The sequence below is a fragment of the Asterias amurensis genome, chromosome 21 (assembly GCF_032118995.1).
Source record: "Asterias amurensis chromosome 21, ASM3211899v1".
Lineage (NCBI taxonomy): Eukaryota > Metazoa > Echinodermata > Asteroidea > Forcipulatida > Asteriidae > Asterias > Asterias amurensis.
Genome location: NC_092668.1, coordinates 13338150 through 13360444, shown reverse-complemented (window position 1 = coordinate 13360444; position 22295 = coordinate 13338150). Strand labels below are relative to the sequence as shown.

Sequence of the window (22295 nt, the reverse complement as noted above, 5' to 3'; positions counted from 1 at the left end):
CTTGCTAACTCTTTGTGAAATCGACCCCAGGATGGTTAGGTTGAAAGGTTCATTTTTTATGTAAAAGTAATTATATATTTATTTATTTTTGGATTTACAGGCATCAAAAGATTGAGTACTCCTGAAGAGAATCAACATCTTCAGATCTGTCTTACACTGAGAGGAACTCAAGGCAAGAGCTCACTGGAACAAGGAGATGAAATCAACACTGACGATGACGACGACGACGACAACGACGACCTGATGCCAGAGAGATGTCTTACTGATGAGGAGGCTGATTTTTTGACTGTGCTTATTCATTGAAAACTGCGGCACTTCATATAAGGTAATTTATAAGTTTTGAAAAACGAGCTCCCAAATATTTGGTTTAATATTTTTAACTCTGAAAACAGAAGAGCAAAAATTCAGTGACAAAGGGTTCGCCACCCGTAAGGAAACCCCTGGCCGATTTTTTTTACATGTTTTGGAAAAAAGCAAACGTAATTTGTTGGTATCGAAATCTTAACCGCGGATGGATACATCGCTACTGTGACAGGGTTTGCTTCTTTCTGTTTTCTCAGCAAGTAGAACCAATTAACTTTTTTTGCTGAAAATTTCAACATATTCATCTTTCTAACTCTTTGTGAAATCGACCCCAGGATGGTTAGGTTCAAAGGTTCATTTATGTATAAGTAATTTTATATTAATTTATTGTTGGATTTACAGGCATCAAAAGATTGAGTACTCCTGAAGAGAATCAACATCTTCGGATCGGTCTACACTGAGAGGAGCTCAAGGCAAGAGCTCACTGGAACAAGGAGATGAAATCAACACCGACGATGACAACGACGACGACAACGACTACCAGATGCCAGAGAGATGTCTTACTGATGAGGAGGCTGATTTTTGACTGCTTATTCATTGAAAACTGCGCCACTTCATACGAGGTAATTTATAAGTTTTGAAAAACGAGCCCCCAAATATTTGGTTTAAAATTTTTAACTCCGAAAACAAAAGAGCAAAAATTCAGTGACAAAGGGTTCGCCACCCGTAAGGAAACCCCTGGCCGATTTTTTTTTACATGTTCGGGAAAAAAAGCAAACGCAATTTGTTATATCGAAATCTTTACCTCGGATGGATTCATCGCTACTGTGACAGGGTTTGCTTCTTTCTGTTTTCTCAGCAAGTAGAACCAATTAACCTTTTTTGCTGAAACTTTCAACTTATTCATCTTTCTAACTCTTTGTGAAATCGACCCCAGGATGTTTAGGTTGAAAGGTAAATTTTTTATGTAAAAGTAATTATATATTTATTTATTTTTGGATTTACAGGCATTAAAAGATTGAGTACTTCTGAAGAGAATCGATATCTTCAGATCTGTCTACACTGAGAGGAACTCAAGGCAAGAGCTCACTGGATCAAGGAGATGAAATCAACACCGACGATGACAACGACGACGACAACGACGAGATGTCTTACTGATGAGGAGGCTGATTTTTTGACTTTGCTTATTCATTGAAAATTGCGCCACTTCATATAAGGTAATAAATAAGTTTTGAAAAACGAGCCTCCAAATATTTGGTTTAATATTTTTAACTCTGAGCAAAAATTCAGTGACAAAGGGTTCGCCACCCGTAAGGAAACCCCTGGCCGATTTTTTTTTACATGTTTGGGAAAAAAGCAAACATAATTTGTTGTATTGAAATCTTTACCTCGGATGGATTCATCGCTACTGTGACAGGGTTTGCTTCTTTCTGTTTTCTCAGCAAGTAGAACCATTTAACCTTTTTTGCTGAAACTGTCAACATATTCATCTTTCCAACTCTTTGTGAAATCGACCCCAGGATGGTTAGGTTGAAAGGTTCATTTTTTATGTAAAAGTAATTTTTTTATTATTTTTCTTTTCTTTTTTTTTTGGATTTACAGGCATCAAAAGATTGATGGATCAGTCTACACTGAGAGGAACTCAAGGCAAGAGTTCACTGGAACAAGGAGATGAAATCACCACCGACGACGACGACCACCTGATGCCAGAGAGATGCCATCCCAGTATGGGTACTTAAATAAGATAAGGATCCTTTATCACTGACAGTGCCATCAAGATTGTCTCTAGAAACAAAATGACATCAAAATGTAGTCTGGTTCGTTTTTTCAAACTTTGAGAGTTTCGAGCGGGTCTCGATCGGTACAAGCGAACCAGACAAAATGGCCGAACTGTGGTAAAGGTGTTTTTAAACTGTCAGTGTTGCTTACATTAGTTTGTGTTATATAACACCCAAGCAGATCCTTGCCATTTGATTGGAGGAGTGTCCGCCGCGTGTTGGCAAATAAAATTACTACTGCATGCTTAAGTCACTCAGCGTGCATTTTTGTTCCATCAGAAAGGTACTATTGTACGTGTCTTTGGTAACGCAGCAGTGTTACTCCAAGGCACATTACTAGCGATTGGCTTCTGCGTTTCCCAAAATAGCTGTACAGAACGCACATTGTCAAACAGGCTGACCCAAAAGAAACGGGTGTAATTTCACAACTAGAAATTGTAGGCCTACACTTTGTTTGTTATGAAAATTGTATCTTCCAATCAAAACGACAAAGATCTACTTGAATGTTATATAAAACAAATAATGAAAGTTTTTCATTCGTGCAAGGGTGCAAATATGTTCATTCATTAACAGATGGAATGTTCCTTTCAACTTGGCTCCACTTCGTTGAATAGAACATTCCATCTTTCAACTCGTGAACGTATTCGCACCATTGCACTCATAAACATTCATTATTTTTATAAAACGAGTGTCTAAAACTTAGTTTTAAAAAAAGAGTATCTAAAATTACATTTTTTACCTTCATGAACTGTTGTTATTGATTGGTCCTCCCCTTACCCCTGGGGTGGGTTAATTGATTGATTTTAATAGCGAACGAGGCATAATATTTCTGTATTTTAAACCTTTCTTTGTAACGAGTTATGAGGAGAGGTTGATAGTATAAAACATTTTGGAAACAGCTCTCTCTGGAGTGACTTAGTTTTCGAGAAAGAAGTAATTTCCCATGAATTTGATTTTGAGACCTCAGATTTAGAATTTGAGGTCTCAAAATCAAGCATCTGGGAGCACACAACTTTGTGTGACCATGGTGCGACAAGGATTTTGACGATCGATTAAGCTCAAATTTTCACAGGTTTGTTTTTTTATGCATATGTTGAGAAACATCAACTGTGAAGACAAGTCTTTGACAGATACCAATAGTGTCCAGTGTCTTTAATACATTTTATCGAGACATCCCCACGAAACGAGTTCACAATACTTCGTACAAAATGCATTAACTTTTTATATAGAACGTTTGACTTTACTTTCCAAAATGCGAATTTTAAATATTTTTTTTTCTCCAAAACTCTCTTGGCAATTTTTTTTCCCCTACTACTTTAAAACTTTGCTCACTTTAAAAAGTCTTCTTTTCTAGGTTTTCCCAAGTTGGGAAAATTAGGAAAACACAAATTTCTGTAAAATTTGCTTGTGATTCAAATTGTGGGAATGCCTCTGGTTCTATATTAATACTTTGATGATTGTGAAGCCAAGTACAACATGCACTCAAGAACTAATCCAAGCGGAACACATCCTAAAGTTGTGTTCTTGGGACCAATCTTCATGACATACAAGTACGTCATCATTTTAACTAAATTTATTCCTTTTTGGCACGACATGTTTGGATAAGTGTGATGCACACCTGTCCAAACTCAAAATGAAATTCGAGTACGTCATCAAGTTAACCAAATTTATTTATTTTAGGTATGATGTGTTTGGATAAGTGTGATGCACACCTGTCCAAACTCAAAATAAAATTGATTAAAAAGTACAATATTTTTTACAAAACAGTCACAAACTTCATTTGAACATGTTTTTTTCTTCTTCTTTACATTGCTGCGACAGTAATAATAAACAGTTTTAAATTTTATTGATTTTTTTTTTGCATCAGCTGATACAAAAAAAAAACCTAATTTCAGAAATATTAACTTTTATTTCAACTCAAGGATAGTAAATGTTGTACTTGGCTGTTTTTATAATTTCAAAAAAATATGTTGTAAAATAATTGGTTACCATTCATTAAATGCTGTAGAAAGCACCACTGAACTGTAGAAGCAGCAGAGTTGTGCAAACGTGTGTGCCGGTCGGTGTGGCCAACTACTATCTGGAAAGTGTGACGACCTAATGATCCAAGAGTTAATGGTTGGGTAAGCATTTTATTAAGTGAAATCTTGTTAATGTGGCGCTGGTAGTCTGTCTTACTGGTGTCCTACCTTACATGATTGACAAACTATTTCAACTCTCTCGATCTCTGACAAAAAAACGAAACCTAAGAAAGAAAGGATTTGGTTGCCTGTTGAAGTCTTTGGGGGCCTGTATCAAAAGTGTCAAGGACTGAGGACCATTGCACTTTTTTGCACATTTTTTACCTGATCATTTTGTTATCCTAAGTTGGTACCCGTCTCTCTATACTGTTCCTGTGTAAACGGGTCTACTTTTTGAGCAACTTCTCTACACTGGACATCCTCTTCTGATCTGAGGGAGCCTCTGAACTTGACGGATGACGGAGACTTCTACCCAGATGTTGGTGCGAGGGTCGGAGAAACGAGATTCTGAACATGGCTATTCACATTTCAATCAGGTACTCAGGCTTTTACATTGGTTTCACTTGTGTTAAGAAGTTTTGAATGTATCAAAAGGAGATATCAAAGATGACATTGGGATTGTGTAGGAAGTTAACAGGGTCCTTTATTGTAGAAGAAACATGGTCGCTTAGAAAGAAAGATGCTGTTGTGCATTAGGTAATTGTGACTGGTTTCATTCTTAGCCACAGTAGGTTGTATGTACACTCCTTCGTAAGTTAGAATAGTTGAACTGGTTAACAATATTCAGTCTATGACGTTAACTATTGGTCTATTTCAGTGACCAATTAACTAGGTCGTTCATTGTAGGTTTTGAGTGGTCAGCTTTATGACAGATTCTACAGTAGGTATATTAACGACAATCAGTTGAGGAAATGATTTACAAATGATGTTGATCAATAGACATTGCTTTTTTAACAAATATTGCCACTGTGGTGTGCATGATTTGTATACATTTTTCATAGACGTTGTAATTTAGCTGCAGTAGGTGTTTTCAATCCTTCAGGGTATTAACTATTTTTAATTGTGAACAGTTTTTACAACTGGTGAACCTTTTTCCAGCTGAACATGGTGACGACACTCGGGCGTTTTACCAAAACTCACAAAATTTGTTTAGCCGCAATGTTGGAATCTTGTTTCTCTGATCAGCACATCATCATCTGGGTTGAAGTTTTAGTTATTTAGGCTGTTAAAGTGACAAAGACACTTGGTTGTTAATATTTTGACAGGTTCTTAAAAGAGTAGGCAAGTTCAAGATAAACCTGTAGAACTGTTGGGAACAAATGCAACCTGTGTTTGTTTTTGTTAAGAACTCTTTGAAACAAAACAAATTTGTGCGATGTCCATCAATGATTTTAGTTTTTTTATGGTAAACATGAGAATGTCTCAACATGTACAACAGCGCAGTGTACAATAGATCAAACTACATGTAGGTGTTTATTAGCAGTATTAGTGTAGACTTATTCAGTTAAATAACCTCAGAACAAACAGTAATTTGTCAAATGGCTAGGTAGATGCAGGAAGTCCAGTATTAGTGTAGAACTATTAAATAAATAACTAAATTAGGTAGCTTGATTTTGTTATGAATATTATGCCAAAAAGACACAGCAGGAATAGGTATTCTAAATAAGACCTCACTTTGTTACTTTAGTCATGCACTGTTTGCAGAATCACAGGTGTCTTTCTAGATGGAAAATACACCAAGTTTTCAGCGATTTTTATCGTCACTTATTAATAAAACCTTAATTTTCCGACATCGACGTCAGACTCAGTTTTATGCACAAACATTGTACTTTATAATTGGTACAAAATCATTAGTATGCAGTGGTTGGTTTGCAGGTTTACATGTAGTTAATCAGTAGGAGTAGTTGTTGATCCTAGATGTTCAATACTTTATTGGGACTTCATCAGCAATTTGTAGTTTGTAGGATTTGAAACTTTGTTGTACTTAGGATCTTCTCGTCACTGATAAAACCTTAATTTTCTGACATCGACGTCGGACTCATTTTTATGCAAAAACATTGTAATTTAAAATTGGTACGAAAACATTAGCATGCAGTTGTTGGTTTTCAGGTTTACATGAAGTTAATCAGTAGGAGTAGTTGTTGATCCTAGATGTTCAATACTTTATTCGGACTTCATTAACAATTTGTAGTTCCGTAGGATTTGAAACTTTGTTGTACTCAGGAGTTTAGATTTTGTTTAGAGATAGATTAGGTTGTTTTTTATTAGGTTTTTTCTCAGTCTAGTTATCCTCCATAAACCCAATGTCATCTACAATATCTCCTGTAACGATACTCAATGCAATGAAGATACAAATTTGATGTTTGTGTACAACCTCACTTTTGACTTTGAAATTGACTTTGTTTGAACATGTAATCACACACACTGTTAAAATGTTGCGATATTTTAACAAATCTAAAACTTATGATTGATTTGAAACAAAATTTATGAAGAAGTGTAGTACTTCTAATGCAAGTGAAACCAATACATTCCTGAGTATGCTGTTAATATTGAAAAGAACATGCGTATTTTAGTTCTGTTTTTTTGTGCTTGTCACAAAAATTCACAAAATTGTTCAAGTTCAGCCGCCATGTTGGAATCTTGTTTCTCTGATCAGCGCATCATCATCTGGGTTGAAGTCTTCGTCATTCTGATGGTACAGGACTCAATCGGTGACGGAGTGGAAGCATCCTTTTACACTTCAACCAAAACTCGAACTTGAAACTTTACTCCAAGAACTTAGCGACGTGTTTGCCCGAACAGGGGGAGACGTCCGATGGTACACTTGATTCAGATTCATCAAACATTTTAACGGGCAACAGAATCCTTTCCGACTTTTGTTTTGGACTTTGGAAAAAAAATCTTAAGTTTGTTTTTGGCTTCGGACTTTTAAAAAACAATCTTTTTAGTTTGTCAATCATGTAAGGCAGGACATTGGTAAAACAGACTATCAATGAAACATTAACTTGATTTAACTTAATAAAATGCTTTCCTTCCATTAATACTTAGATCATTTAGTCGCTTCACTTTCTAGATAGTAGTTGGCCACACCGACCAGCACACACGTTTGCGCAACTCTGCTGCTTCTACAGTTCAGTGGTGCTTAAAAAAATCAAAAAAATCCCTTAAAAAACGCCTTTTTTATATAGACTAAGTCAGCCAAAAAAATTTCTCGTGCCGTTGTACGGTTCGAAATTAACTGCGTAAAAAGTTTGGCCCTACCCCCCCTATTATTAAAATCATGATCAACCAAGTGCACCCCCTATAGGGGTGCAGAAGAGACTGTATCCCAAAGTAATGTACACCAACATGTAATCAAGTAGAAATTTGCATAAGACACTTAATACAAGGCGTCAAATTCAAATTACCATAAGATTATATTGCTAGGTACATCAAAATGGAATGCAGCCTCTTATTAAAGGTATCGTCTTATAGCTTGTTGTGACTTTAAATAACAATAAAATGGAGTTCCATTGTGGACTTAGTCATTTTTTGACCAAAACACTAGCCATTGTTTGTACTTAGTAATTTTTTGAGCAGAAACTCATAGTCAATGTTTGTACTTAGTCTTTTTTTGGACTTAGTCATTTTTTGACACAAACACTTAGTAATTATTGACTTTCTGAGTCCTTTTGTGGACTTAGTCATTTTTTGACCAAAAAACCTAGCCATTGTTTGTACTTAGTAATTTTTTGAGCAGAAACTCATAGTCAATGTTTGTACTTAGTCTTTTTTTGGACTTAGTCATTTTTTGACAGAAACACTTAGTAATTATTGACTTTCTGAGTCCTTTTGTGGACTTAGTCATTTTTTGACCAAAAAACCTAGCCATTGTTTGTACTTAGTAATTTTTTGAGCAGAAACTCATAGTCAATGTTTGTACTTAGTCTTTTTTTGGACTTAGTCATTTTTTGACAGAAACACTTAGTAATTATTGACTTTCTGAGTCTTTTTTTGGACTTAGTCATTTTTTGACAAAAACTTTATAATCAAAAACTTCAAACACTTTCCAAGATTGAGATTGTAAAGTCACGGAACAAGCTATAAGATGCGGCCTTTACAGAAGATACAACATTGGTAGTTACGCTATTGTAAATTTTGGTAAGCATGCAAGTAAACATTCATAATAAAGAAATTTGTTTTGAAACGCTGCAAGTTTTAGATAATGTTTTTTGTGTCAAAATTTGTGCACTCTATATGCAGTATATGAATACCAATGTTGTACCTTCTTTATAAGTAAGAAATGCAACCTGTAAACCATAAAGGAGTCAAATTTAATTAGATTTGTTTGAAAATAAACGAATAAAACGCTTTGATTCTTGGAATATTCTGAAAAAGCACAAACAATTATTTTACAAGTTTGTGGAAACCAAATAGTTACTTTATGTTTTCATGAGACTAGTTTTTTTTCTAGCCATGTGGACTCCTTTGGAAAAAACAGGTTACATTTCTTCCTTGGTTGATCATTTATATTTCTTAGCTATGATTGTCATTTGCCAGCTGATGTTTCTTCTCGGATAAATTCTTAACTGGTTTGGCAGTTTAAGTTGAATTTTGAAACTATACACATTTTCAATACTTTTAATATAGACAAGTATGAATTGAAAGCTGTCTTTGATTTTACAAATACAATTTTGGAATTGTGGCACTTAACAAGTGCATTAAAAAAAGAAGACATTTTAAAATAATTTCAAAGAGGTTTAAGTAATTTTACATCAACTGGCACATTTCTAACCATCAATTTAAGCAACTATCAAAATGAATAGTAAGGAAGCAACAGGAGTGCAAAAGCACCCCAAAACAAAAATTGTTTTAATTAAAACGTTCCGGAAACATAACATACATCTTAGTCATAATCAAGCTCTTGAGGTAGGGGTGGGCGGGGGTTAATGTCTAACAGTGTGGATGCACTAACTGCTGTTTTTGTTTTCTTTCTTTGGAAAACATGAGTTTGTTCAAATAAAGTCTTGAAAATTCAAATAAACAATCAAGTCTGGTTTGCTTATTATTTTCTGATGAATCATAATATTTGGACAATTATTGGTTCTATGAACGGCTTTGGTGATCCCCTATTCCCCTTCTAGGTGTTGATGAACTAATTAAAAGTAACTTTTAGAAAATAATAAAGATTTGGGATACTTTTGGTAATTATCAAACACCTGTCTCATCACTTGGTGTGCCTCAATAAATGCATAAATAACAAACCAGTTAAAGTTTTGGCTCAAATGGTCATCAAAGTTGAAAACAAAATATGAAAGGAAATCTACATTTCATGCATAAAATTGTGTGCTTTCAGATAGATGCATGAGAAAGGCTTCATGCCTGAAGCCTTTCTCAGATTATTATTATTTTTTTTTTTAAATTACCACTTTCCCTAAAACTCCATTTTACTTTAAAGGGTGTTTTTCCAACAAAATTTTTTTAACATCAACATGGCCAGTGCTCTATCGTTTTTATGGTAATTAATTTTTGGAGTAACTACAAAGTACACCTATTTAATAGGATGCATTCAAAACTATAAAGCTATTTTTTCTCAACATCCTGGGGGGGGGGGGAATGGTTAAAGTAACATATTATTTATGAACAGTAATTGCATGTTTGCAAGTACAGAAATACAGTGTAATCGTTCCTTTTGGTGAACTAGAATCAGTTGCAAAACTCAAAAAATGCTCATTCACAATATTAGGTTATTATCTCAAGGGTAGTTTAGTATCGAATTGACGATGCTTAGTTTATGTTTGGCTCTTGATGGAAGAAGGGCTCACCTAAATGAAAGTTTTTAATAGAAATTTAACAGATTTTTCGGAGGCCCCACAAAAAAGGAGAAGTCATATAAAACCTGGGTCTTAGGAGTAAAAAAAGTACGAGAGAAATTTGGGCAAATGTGTTGGTATAAATTATTTTGGCCCTACAGCTAGTAATAGAAATATACATTTTGGTTGCCTTACAGAACGGTTGAGGCTCGTACCTCAGTGACTGCTGTTGTGGCTGGAAAGACTGCTGAGATGTAGGGAGAGGCAGCATATAGTTCTGATGAAAGGGAAACATTCAGATTCCAGGAACTCTGAAAAAGAACAAAATTATATTTAGAGTATGGATGTAAATTAGTGTTCATACATAATGAGGATGAGGGGATATAGAAAGTATAAGGCATTGGGAAATTTTACTTCAGGGGGCCTTTAAATTGTCTCAACATATACATGACATGTACAGTACCTCATGTCGTCAAATCTAATTCCCAACACACAAGAAAACAGTTCAGAGAAAAATATGTGCGCCCTGTGAATTTACTCTAAACACTTGCATTGAACTTTGAAGGAATTGGAGAAACAAAAAACGTGTAGTGCAAAGTATTAGAATTCATCAGCATAAATAATCGATGTGGGTTAATGTTTCAACAAAAATATCCACCCCAAACAATATTTTCCTCACTTGTATTGAGCGAGAATTCAGTGGTTTAATCAATTTTAACACAATCTACGTTTCTTCGATTTGTCTTGGGTTATATCATTGACATTTAGCTGGTTTGACTGTAATGCCTGAGACAATCTTGTCTATTATCACCCCTCACATTTCCTCTTTTGCATCAACACATGAATCACTTACCTAATTAAGAAGATTCTAGGAACATCCGTGCGGTTATCATCGTGGAAGTTGTTAAATTTTGATGTGTAAAATGTTACAAAAAGTCTGCTTTTCCTCCACACACAATCGTCTTTGAACACACGATGCCCGCGCTCAGAAGCAAAATGGCCGCGAGGAAGTAAGGGGTGTATCAACCTCGTTCCCAGGGGTGATTGATATCGCCATCTTTTCCCAGCATGCCTTGCTCGATGTGCATGCGCGTGACCGTAGTACGAACGGCATCCTTTTATTAGCCGAAATTTGAATGAATCATAGGGGGTGAGGCCAGCACTTGTATAAATTGCCCATTTTTTTGTTAAGGTGCGATGTTGTGCTCTTCATGATGCAGTAGGCTTTTCTGAAGCCTTTGTTTATTGAATAGAAGCCAATAATAATATTTCAAGCAATAATTTAAGAAGTTGTTATTTTGTTTATTTATCGATGGAGGAGGCAAACACAAGGGCGAATCATTTGAATGGGTCTAACTGCTAGTTGTCAATAATTAAATTGTGCACGGGGGGGGGGGTAGTTGCACCTGCCAATCACCAATTTAGTACTCTGGATTTTGATTATTGGCCCTTGATGCCCCTTCTTGGCAAATTAGCTTAACTTAGAAGGGCAGTGTCTCACTCAGTCAGAGTGCTTATTGGTATGCTTTCATATAGCGGTATTATACAACAAACCATGGAGGAATCTCGTCCGTACAAAACGCACCCGTACACAAACTAACTTAGACACAAGCGCATTGGCACTCATACTCAATGAGCAAAACATGAGTGGCGACAGTGTAAACTTCATGGAGTTTGGGCTGGTTAACTTGGACCAATTTCTTAATCATGGAGTTTTGGCAGGTTAACTTGGAACAATTTCTTAATCATGTTCAATTTTGATGTTACCCAGCACACTTTTACTGGCTGATCATAGCAATGTTTTCTGCTCTAAATGACCTTTTTTTTACCCACAAACTCAAATCGAGGAAGATGCACATCTGTTGAAGTTCTTTGGTGTCGAAAAAGAGGGTGGGGGATTTTACTTTAATCCTGAACATAAACAGTCAATAAATGATTCTCGAGACATTGTTGATTTTCTTCACAGCTCTATGAACTGTTTTTACTTGTTCTTTTGCAACAAGCGTATCACTGCACAATAAGCACAACAACCAATTACAGTATAGGACCAACTCTTCTTTGCCCCTTTAATCCCCACTTTTTTTAAATGGCCTAAATTAATACAATCTATAGTTTGCCTTCTAAATACTTATTTGACAATGACTTGAAAATTGTTGAGATAAAGTATTCCCCCTTTTAAAAACACATAAGTTTGCTTTGCACAGAAAATGTTGCTTAGCAGAAAGGAGTTACCAGCAAGAAAGCTACACAAAGAACATGCTTGTGACTGGTTCATCACTTCATTGCTGCTAAGCAAAATAAACTTGTTAAGCGATTATCTGCTTGGCAGATTTACAAAACTTGGCCCAGCGCATTTTTTTAAACAATGTTTTTTTTCTTCAAGTCACCATTAATTTTACTCCACCATTTTGTTGTTCTTCAGCACTATTAAAATAAAATAAAATCTTGAATACCTACGAAAATTGCTATTGAGCGAATACATGAATGATGACAGAACGAAATAACTATCAATCTTTGCTAAAGAATACTTTTGCTGAATAAAGCATAAACTTAAGGCTTACTTCTTAAAAATAAATGCAAAAGTTTTTAACTTGGACTTGAAACTAATTTTCACACACAATTAACACTCTGATGAGACCTAAACATTGCAAAAAATAAATGTGATCAAACTAAAAGCGTTACTTGATTTCCATGACATGGCCGAGCTGTGGCTATGGTAGTCTTGGCCCAAGACGTAAGTGCTCAATATTGGAGAGTGTACTAAGCTCAGTTGTAAATCGCTAAAGCGTGCCCTATTAAGTTATAATCAACTTGAATGGCGGGCTTGAGACTAGTCTGAAGTTGCTCGTCAGTCAAGCTTTCCAGTCAAGTTGGTTAAATCATACCATAAGAGGCCAGCACGCTTTCGCAATTTACAACCCAGCGTAGTACACTTTCCAATATCAAGCACTAATGTCTTGGGGCAAAAATATGGCTACGGCTGCTGCTCAGTGTACTGCTATGTGCATTCTAAGCTTTAAGTCATGTTTTTCAAAATCAAGCCACAGTCAGACAGTGCCCGACTTTACGCTCTAAACAAAGTTGTGCCTTCTAGATGGGTTGTTGTGGCTGAGGGGTTAAGAGCACTCAACTCATAGCTCAGGGCAAAATTTGATAGAGCTGCTTAAGCTCAAACAGATGCTAAGCTTAATAAAACTTTGCTTACCGGGATAAGGTTACTACCATGTCACTTGTACCATTTGTGACCGGTATTCTTAGCAGAGAATGGTTTGGCAATATTTTTTGCTTATACAGCTCTATGAACTGATCAGCAGAGTGTGGGTTCGAGTCCCGGTCAGTACCCCAGTGTCACTGGTTCACATAGCAAGCACCCTTGTTTACAGGTTTCACATAAGATTTGATTAAATTAATCAACTTAAATTGCTCAGTCAGTAACATAGACCTTGTCAATTTTTTTCAGCAAAACTTGTGTGAGTTGAAAATTGGGTTTTCATTTTTTCCCAGCAAGGAAGCAAGTTTTTTTCTATCCTTAATTGTAATTCCCTCTCACCAATAAAATGTCAGAGTAAGATTAAATTGTTCATCAATTTATAAAACAAACACAGAAGTAATTGTTGTGATTTATGCATATTAAGCTCATAAATATTGCCTGGCCTGACAACTTAAATAAAATTAAGGAAGTATACTAGTATTTTCTATAATTACAGCAATACATCTTGTACCAAAACCAAATAAATCCTGGTTCATACTTCCTGCAAATGCTTTCAGCGAAGCAGCTTTTCTTGCATCACAAGTGGAAGGAAAGCACGCACCGATTTTTGCCACACCAAAATTTGCTTCGCATGTGCATTTGTAGAAAGTCCGAACCAGGCTGTAATGCTAATTAATCTTCCAAAAAGTATTTTGAATGTTTCGAAAATTTACTTTACAATTGTTTGGTAATTACCTATACTATGTCCTTCAGCACGAAAAGTACTCTTACAAAATGTTTCCTCAAATTCTATTATTTCTTTTAGCAAATTTTACATTGAAAAAATTCGAGAAAATTTAACAAATTATTTTCCACAATTCTGCAACATGATATATTCAGTTTGTTTGTTTGTACAAGTGTTTGGTTGAAAGTGTTGGAATTTAAGCCCTACCTGTTCAGAAGCTTTATGTCATAAAGCAAGAATTTTTGCTAAGCAAAACCAGGTAGTGAACCAGCCACCACAATGTGTACATAGTCATGGCATTCCGGTCGGTAACCTGCTTCTGCTTACCAAAGTTTTGTATGCTTAGCAGCTTTATTAAATCCAAACCCAGGCGTTGTAAACAAAGCATCAATTTTTACAAGGCCGCTATGTCTACTGAACTCAGTTAAGAAAACAGGTGTTTTTGTTTTTTTTTGTTTTGGGTGCCATATATACACACATAGACTCATTTTTGTGCACTTAATTTTATAGAAAAAAAATGAGATGAAAATTTACTTTCCGCAGTGGATTGATCAATTCTTTCCCTTAAATAGTCTACAAATCTTATGAATTACATTATCCCTTTTACCTAACAGCTGATTTACACATAAATCAACACGTTAAAAAACACACTCTGAACCTGCTAGAATTCAAGAATTTTTGAAGTGTTCGTAGATGACAGTAAATCAGTAAAAGAAAATGGTTATCGTTAAAGGCAGTGGACACTATTGGTAATTACTCAAAATAATTATTAGCATTAAACCTTTCTTTACTACTGGCAACAAGTATTGGGGAGAGGTTGATAGTATAAAACATTGTAAGAAACGGCTCCCTCTGAAGTAATGTAGTTTTTGAGAAAGAAGTAAATTTTCACAAATTTGATTTTGAGACCTCGGATTTAGAATTTGAGGTCTCGAAATCAACCATCTGAAAGCACACAACTTTGTGTGACAAGGGTGTTTTTTCATTCATTATTATCTCGCAACTTCGACGACCGATTGAGCTCAAATTTTCACAGGTTTGTTATTTTATGCATTGTTGAGATACACCAAGTGAGAAGACTAGTCTTTGACAATTACCAAAAGTGTCCACTGTCTTTAAAATGGAACAAATTTCTAAGTATTTAGGATTTGAAGCTTTGCATGGTAAGAGAGGTTTGCAGTGAAAATATCTCTTTTGAGTGTTGGTTCTAAAAAGAACCGGTGGTTCATGACACAATGTTTCGATCAGTATGCTCTGATTGTCTTCAGGAAAAAAAGATGAAGACTCCTGTCGATGATGAAAGAGTCGTTAAGTGCTGATAAAAGTTACCTCAGGGGAGCCCTTTCTCACAATGTTTTATACTATCACACTCCATTTTTGCTAAAAAAAATTTTGAGTAACAACCTTAAGTGTCCAGTGTCTTTGATAAAAATTAAAAAAATCTGAGATAATTGAATATCTCTCTGGTTTCCCTGGTCCTGCTGCCAAGACCCATTGCTTACAATTCATACCATCCTTAATTACAGAACAAGAGTAATAAATAAATAACAATAAGAACATGAGTGAAAAATAGACCTGTACGAAAAAACAACAACCGAGATGTCAAACAAAATAATGCATAGTATTTACTACTTTTTGAAAGTTGTATAAACAAAACCAACTTTTTTAAAAACCATAAATATTACCTCGTAGCCATCGCTGTGAAATCGGCTACACATAACCACAGTAATAAACACAAATTCCTCCAACCCCCCCCCACATTATGCAAATTAATTAATCATGTGGTACGGGTTACCCAACCAATCACAGATGCTCTTTAAATAGTTCATGGAATATGTTACACCTAATCCAGAACACTTAATATCTAATAAATAATTAACGGGAAAAAAAAAAAAAAACACTACAATTTATTTCTATTTTACACAGTACTGAAGTGCAATTGATCCTTTCTTATTTATTTCATCATGTGGCAGTTAAATATGTACAACGTACTTTCTATTTTACACAAACATTTCTGGCTTTCTTGTTAAATTCACATTTTTGCAATGCAGAAAACATTAACGCTTAAGCGAACACCTTTGAATTTGAAGATTTAAAGGTAACGGCGAATACAAAAGAAAAAGTACATTTTTAAAAACGAAGTTAAATACATTGTGGCAGTCACACTATCTTTAACAGTTTAGCTCTCAGTCCAAACAAAAGAATAGTTTATATGCACAGTTTGGCGCCCTCTTGAGTTGAGCATTACCATATGCATAACTGATTAGTAGTCTGGTGCTCTGTGTGGATGACATCTTTTAGGGGCAGTCGCGATTCTGGAGACAAGGCCTTGCACTGAATGTGATTTCAAGTCTCAAGAAATCATCACATGACAGGCATTATGAACAAGTTTGTGGTAGGATAAAGTTTCAACCAAAATCCAAATATCTTGCCACGCTAATTCAAATCCTACCAATGTTCGACTGATTTGACTGCCGTTGTGTTGCATAACATTGAAGAGAACTTTTCTAACAGAATCTCGGTCATCATTTAGCCTTGGAGAAAGTCTCTGCTAGGGTCGTAATATTTTAAAACATTTTTTTGCATTTATACCATCGGTCGTTTTGGTTGGTAATTTTTTTGCAACAGCTAATTCTGTTATCTCAGAATCCCGAAGTATAACTTTCACTCTTGAAAAAAAAGGAGACTCTGGTTTGTTTATCTTGACACCATAAGTCTCTTTTTAACAAGTTTGACGTTGTTTGACGACCACACAGAAGAAGCTTTGTTCCACTTCCAGGTGAAGAAACTAAAACTGCTGCTTACCTATTTCACTTTTAAAATAATTTCAGCGAAAGCGTAGAAAATTCTCCCACCAGTATTTTATTTCTGCTACAAGTTGACAGGATCGCAAGACCATGAACTCGTTACAGAATCCTACAGCTTGGTAGAGAAGCCAAAACCCAAAACCTGTGGAATTAGTTTCTACGACTGGCGCACAGGTATTTCAAATGTGGGTCGGCTATGCCTTTAAATCAAGTCTCAGACACACAGCCTCTCCGGTTCGATGGATTTGAGCCATGGGTTAAAGGTCAACACAAATGAGTCCAAGACGAGGTCAAAGGTTAGAGCCCAGAGATGGACTGAACCCAGACGGTCTTACGTTGCTCCTTATCGACCACCTTCTTGATTTTTGTGCAAACACTCGCAAGATTGCCTCCCGCGACGACATCTGCAAAGAAACAAGGAAAAAACAAAATGAATGAGAAACAAATCTTACTGACAATGTTGCGACCCCAAGTAGACCCCTTGCATATAATATCAACTGGCATTCAAAAAGTACCCCCACTTAGGCCAAAAAGGACAATAGCTGTTCTTTGTGCGTAAAAACATGTGCGTGACCTCAGCATACCAGGGCCAAATTTCATAGAGCTGCTAAGCACACAAATTTGCTAAGCATGAAATTTCTACCTAGATAAAAACAGGATTACCAGCCAAATTTTCATTTGTTGCATAGTGCTTGTTACTGGTATTCAGCTTTTGTTTGCTCATCCTGAAAATCACATGGAAATTTGGTTGGTAAACTTGTTTTTAACAAGGAAGAAATTTCATGCTAAGCAAACAGCTCTATGAAATTGGGCCCTGTAGTGTTTTAAGTTATAAAAGGAGTATATTAAAAAATAACTAAAATTTACATGTTGGGAGTACAATCAGAGGAGGTTTGCGGTGGCACCAAGTGTAAAATTCTATTCCTTTCTGTTCTGAGCTGACTGGATATTTCTAGGTCTTACAAGTCTTTTCTGACCCATGTCAACAGTTTGTGTTTAAGAAGCTCTATTTACTAGGACCCTGGGAGCAAACATCTTGTCAATGTTTCGTTATCTTACCTGAGAAGAGTGGTCGGCATTCTTGCTCCAGTTTCTGGGCTTGTTCAAAGAGCTCCTTGGCAAGTCTGTTGGTGACCCTCTCTGGGATGTAGTGAGGGTCCTTCTGCTCTCTGAAAACAAGATGAGATCGACAAAATAAATAGTCGCAGAAGAATTTTTTTTTTCCGAGACAGTGTGATTCTATATTTATTTTTTTGTTTGGAGAAACGAGAGCTGTGTAAAGAAATTCTGCTGCCACTGTGCGGGACACTACAAAATAACAAGCTTACTTCATCTTCTGAATTGATTACTTACTTGATTTGTTTTGCCGATTTGAAGCGGATGAATACAACGATTGGATACAGCTGAAGGATCTGCAGTCGCTCGCTGACGTACGGAGATACACCATCAAGAACACAGTGGCAACCCTACACACAAAACAAACACTCAGATTTAATAGATGGAAACTTGCATCGGGGATAAAGAAAAATTAATTTTTGTTTTACCCATACGCCGATGTGTGTTAGCACTGTATACTCAGTACTTTCCTGAGTTCTGTGAACAAAATCACAGGCATATTACTCGGGTGGGATTCAAACCCACGACCTTTGCAACTCTAGAGCAGTGTCATACTGTTCAGAATCTCAAAATGTTTCAATATATCAACAGCTCTCCATTGCTTGTGTCTAAAATGACACCACCTGTAACTACACGCGTACCATGATTATCCATTCCAAATTATCAAGTTTTGTAATTTCCTAAATAATGTTCTGTTAATTTTCCTTTTTGTTATCGACTCTCAATATGTATTTATGGCTGCATAGCAAACAAATTTTTTCAAAACAGTTTAATTTCAAACAATCATTGTTTTGTGTTATTTTTGCTGGATGCACTATACCTTTCACCGTACCTTCATTTCAATAATCAATATTGTTATTGTTATAAACTAAAACCTATTAATTTACATTATAAAGGGTCCAGGCTCTGTATAAGCCTAGGCTTTTTCCTGGTGCCCTCCTCTTATCACTCGTTGTTCTTATTTCTTGTATGTTTCATGATTATTTATTGTGATATTTGGAAATAAAACAAACAAACAACCAAACAAGTAAATTTTTATGGACAAAAATTATTTTGAGTAAATACCAGTAGTGTCCAGTGCCTTTAAGCTGAACATCTTGGTGCGTTACCTTTTTGGTGATTTCTTTGACTGCGGCAGACTGGATGCATTCAAAATGGCTGTCTCGGCGCTGGTAGTCGACGTAGACATTATCATCAAGATCCTTCTGCATGATTTCCGAGGACGTCCGAACCGTTTCTAGATGGAAGAGGACATACAACATCAACATTTGTACTCGTCATGTAATTAAGGGAACGAAATATGCCAAGTCATCACAACTCCAAACATCCGCTACACGTAAACAACGACAAATGGCCGTCGTTCTTTCTCACACTCATCACCTAGGGTCATAATGCCATTTGCATGCTAGATTTGAATTTTGAGACAGTTGCTATACCACATGATTCGGGGCAAGCTTTAGCGTAGTTACGTAAGAGACACCAATACACAATACACCATTCTAAATTGATATGTAAGGCACAATGGTACCAGGGTTTGCTCATCTGGAGGTTGCTTTGAGAAGGCTTGCCTCGATCCCTTTGGCATCAACTGTCTCTATAGTCTGAGGAATTCAAATGTAAGCGTTACACTGTGACTAAGCAAGTCATTGTACCAGACATTATTCAAATCTTACTCGTATATGGCTTATTTCATAGTGACGCTTAATTATTTTGCCTTAGCATACGGGGGCAATTCACTGAAAAGGGCCTTTTTAGCCTTCCAGAAAGATTCTGCTAGAGTCGAAACGTCAGACCATGAACCAATTTATTATAAGAAATCATGATTTGGGGACGACTGAAAGTAAAAGAATAGCCTCTTACTTGGTCTGCATCTGTTGTATTTATCCGGCGACTCATCAACGATCTTAGCGGCTACTCGATCAGAGAGTGGCCCGAGTAGAACCACCGGTCGCTTGATGTGAACTGGTGAGAAACAAAGAAGAAAAACGAAGAAGTTTTTATTAACATAACAATTAAAATTTAGAAGGCGCTATTCCATCAAGATCATAGTGCTCTTGAAAGCATCTAACATGGAAAAAGATGAGTCTTTAAACCTTTTAACATGTAGATAAAGCAATACACTTAACCCTTATTGCTTCCTCCTTTGGATGGGACCTAAGGCTGTTGGTCCTGTGAGTTGTATAATGCACGTAAAAGAACCCAGTGCACTTATCGTACCAAGAAAGGGGTTTTCCTGGTTTAATTGGTTGTATATTGAGCAACAGCACCTTGTAATAATAACAACTCTTATATAGCGCATTTCACAATAACTGTATCAATGCGCTTTACATTAGTGCCCTGGTCATAGGGCCAATAACATCCCTTTTTTAATGTTTCTCAGCTCCCTTGGGAGTATACAACCTGGGCAACAGTTTATATCGCTCCAAAAGCTTTTTCATTCACAATATCAACCTCTACCCTCGCAGGTACCCATTTATTCCCCTGGGTGAAGAGAAGCAATTATAGTAAAGTATCTTGCTCAAGGACACAAGTGTCACGACCGGGATTCGAACCCACACTCTGGTGACTTAGCACCAGAACTTGAATTCGATGCTCTTAACCACACGGCCATGACACTCTACATGGTGTTATGTAAAGAAATTGTTCTCATACTTCCTTCACAGGTAGCTCCAAATATACCTTGAAAGAAAATACTGACAGCACATAGGGACCCGACGGTAAAGGAACATCTGCTAGGGTGGAAATTCAAGGCCATTGCCACTCTTAGCATTCACAATTAAGGGTGATATTGAGTGGTCAGTGCATCATGCATCTACATGTAATTTCGCACAAAATTTTTCCCTTAAAGTCAAAACAAAATTATTGAAAAACTGATGAATTTTGAAGGATTTGATTTAACTTACAGTCCAGAGGCTCGACTCGTAGGTACGTCGGCATGACAGCTTCTGTAAATGAGCAAACATGAAGTAAAATTATAAGCTCAGATTTACTTTAAAAAAAAAAAAATTAAATAGCAACTTGGAACTTAGGAAGAACATTACGATTCACCATTCTTGTGAAAATACCGCACCTGTTTTTCTTCTGTTTTGTTAGTAATGTAATAATAATAATAATAATAATAATAATAATAACAATAATAATAATAATAATAATAATAATAATAATAATAATAATAATAATAATAATAAAAATAATAATAAAGAATGAAGAATATTTATACATGTAAGGTGCCAAAATCCACCAAAATGAGGTGCTCAAGGCGCACAAGAGGGGAAACCACATACAGCAAGGAAAATTAGACGTAGACCAATTACACATAAGCGACATTAAACAAAGTGGTTTTTAATTTAAGTAGAGACTTTATTCAGCCATCAACCCTACCTTCTTGGATAGGAACATCGGTCACGGATCCCTCGCTGTGCTCCTTGCTGTCCGAGTTGTTGCGTTGGTGTTTCTTGCGACGGAAGAGACTTCGACGGGCGGGGACGGCGTTCCGTCTCGATGAGGCGCTGCGGAGCTCCTCTTCCTGCAGGCCTTGGGAGATGCTGCGCTTACGAGCTTGGTCCTTCTGAAGCCTGTGTGAAGATGTTACAATGTTTAAGGATATCTATGACTTAAAGGGAGGTGTAAGTTTGGTAATCACTATTTAAATTGACGGCAATAAAAACCTTTGGTATTAGAAGCCTTAGTTAGTATATAAGCATTTTGAGAAACATTTCACTTTGAAGTAATGTGGTTCTGTAAAACGATAACAGTTTTTAAACCCCAAGAATTGAATCAGAGATTCGCATAATACTTCTCAGATTGTGTATTCCTATATTGGATTATTCTTCCTGCGCGGACATATTCGCTCTGGATTTTCAGCAATATCTAAAGAATGCGACCAACTTCCACGTCTTAGTTTCAGACAGGCGAACTTAACCTAACATTTACATTTACATAAAACAATCAAATGGTTCAGAAAACAAAAGTCATACTTTGCCTGTAACCCATGTCCGCATTGGACTTTTTGGGGGTAATCAAACCGGGCAAATGATAATTTGTTGATTCTGTGCAAACAGCCCTGGAAAATTTGTATACACCAGAACTTGAATCCAGCACGCTCGACCGCCTAAGCCACACCAAGGCATCCCACCAACACCTTAAACTTACAGAGTCTTGCTTGGGATCTGTCCACACGTAGTCTTCTTCCCAGAGGGGTCTAAGAGCCAAGCAGTCCAGACGCCAAGCATGCCGTTATACATGGTGTCGTCAACGTACAGTATATCATCCTTCTTGAAGCTTAGCTGGTCCTCCGTCTCAGACTGGTAATCCACCATGGCGCGGATGTACAGGGAGTCACCATGCTGATCCTGCACCTTGTTGAACTCTGTGGAATAATTGGTGAGTCAATCAATCAAAAAACATATATACAGAGCCAACATTAACAAAAACTGTTAAAAGGCGCTCAAGACAAGTACATGAAGTAACATGCCTGTGATATTTTTGTACATGACTCAGGTAAGTACTGAGTATACAGTGCTAACACACATCGGTGTATGGG

The 22295-nt window shown here is 36.4% G+C and overlaps 1 protein-coding gene and 1 long non-coding RNA gene across 3 annotated transcripts in view; one reads left to right on the top strand and one right to left on the bottom strand.

Moving 5' to 3' along the window:
• The first annotated feature begins 719 nt into the window (after positions 1–719).
• LOC139952864 (uncharacterized) lies at positions 720–7193 on the top strand. The gene is made up of 3 exons (XR_011787918.1): positions 720–926; positions 1311–1520; positions 1906–7193. It is a non-coding gene; the product is annotated as an uncharacterized lncRNA (long non-coding RNA).
• Positions 7194–11858: 4665 nt separating this feature from the next.
• LOC139952856 (disks large homolog 5-like) overlaps positions 11859–22295 on the bottom strand; it is an 88159-nt gene continuing 77722 nt past the window's right edge. For both annotated transcript variants that reach the window (XM_071952116.1, XM_071952117.1), the window contains 8 exons: positions 21905–22121; positions 21134–21327; positions 20656–20697; positions 19613–19714; positions 18862–18989; positions 17990–18102; positions 17696–17805; positions 11859–17040 (listed from right to left, as the gene is read on the bottom strand). In XM_071952116.1, the coding sequence (XP_071808217.1) occupies positions 16934–17040; positions 17696–17805; positions 17990–18102; positions 18862–18989; positions 19613–19714; positions 20656–20697; positions 21134–21327; positions 21905–22121 (1013 nt within the window). In that variant the 3' untranslated portion in view covers positions 11859–16933. The remainder of the gene's footprint in view (positions 17041–17695; positions 17806–17989; positions 18103–18861; positions 18990–19612; positions 19715–20655; positions 20698–21133; positions 21328–21904; positions 22122–22295) is intronic.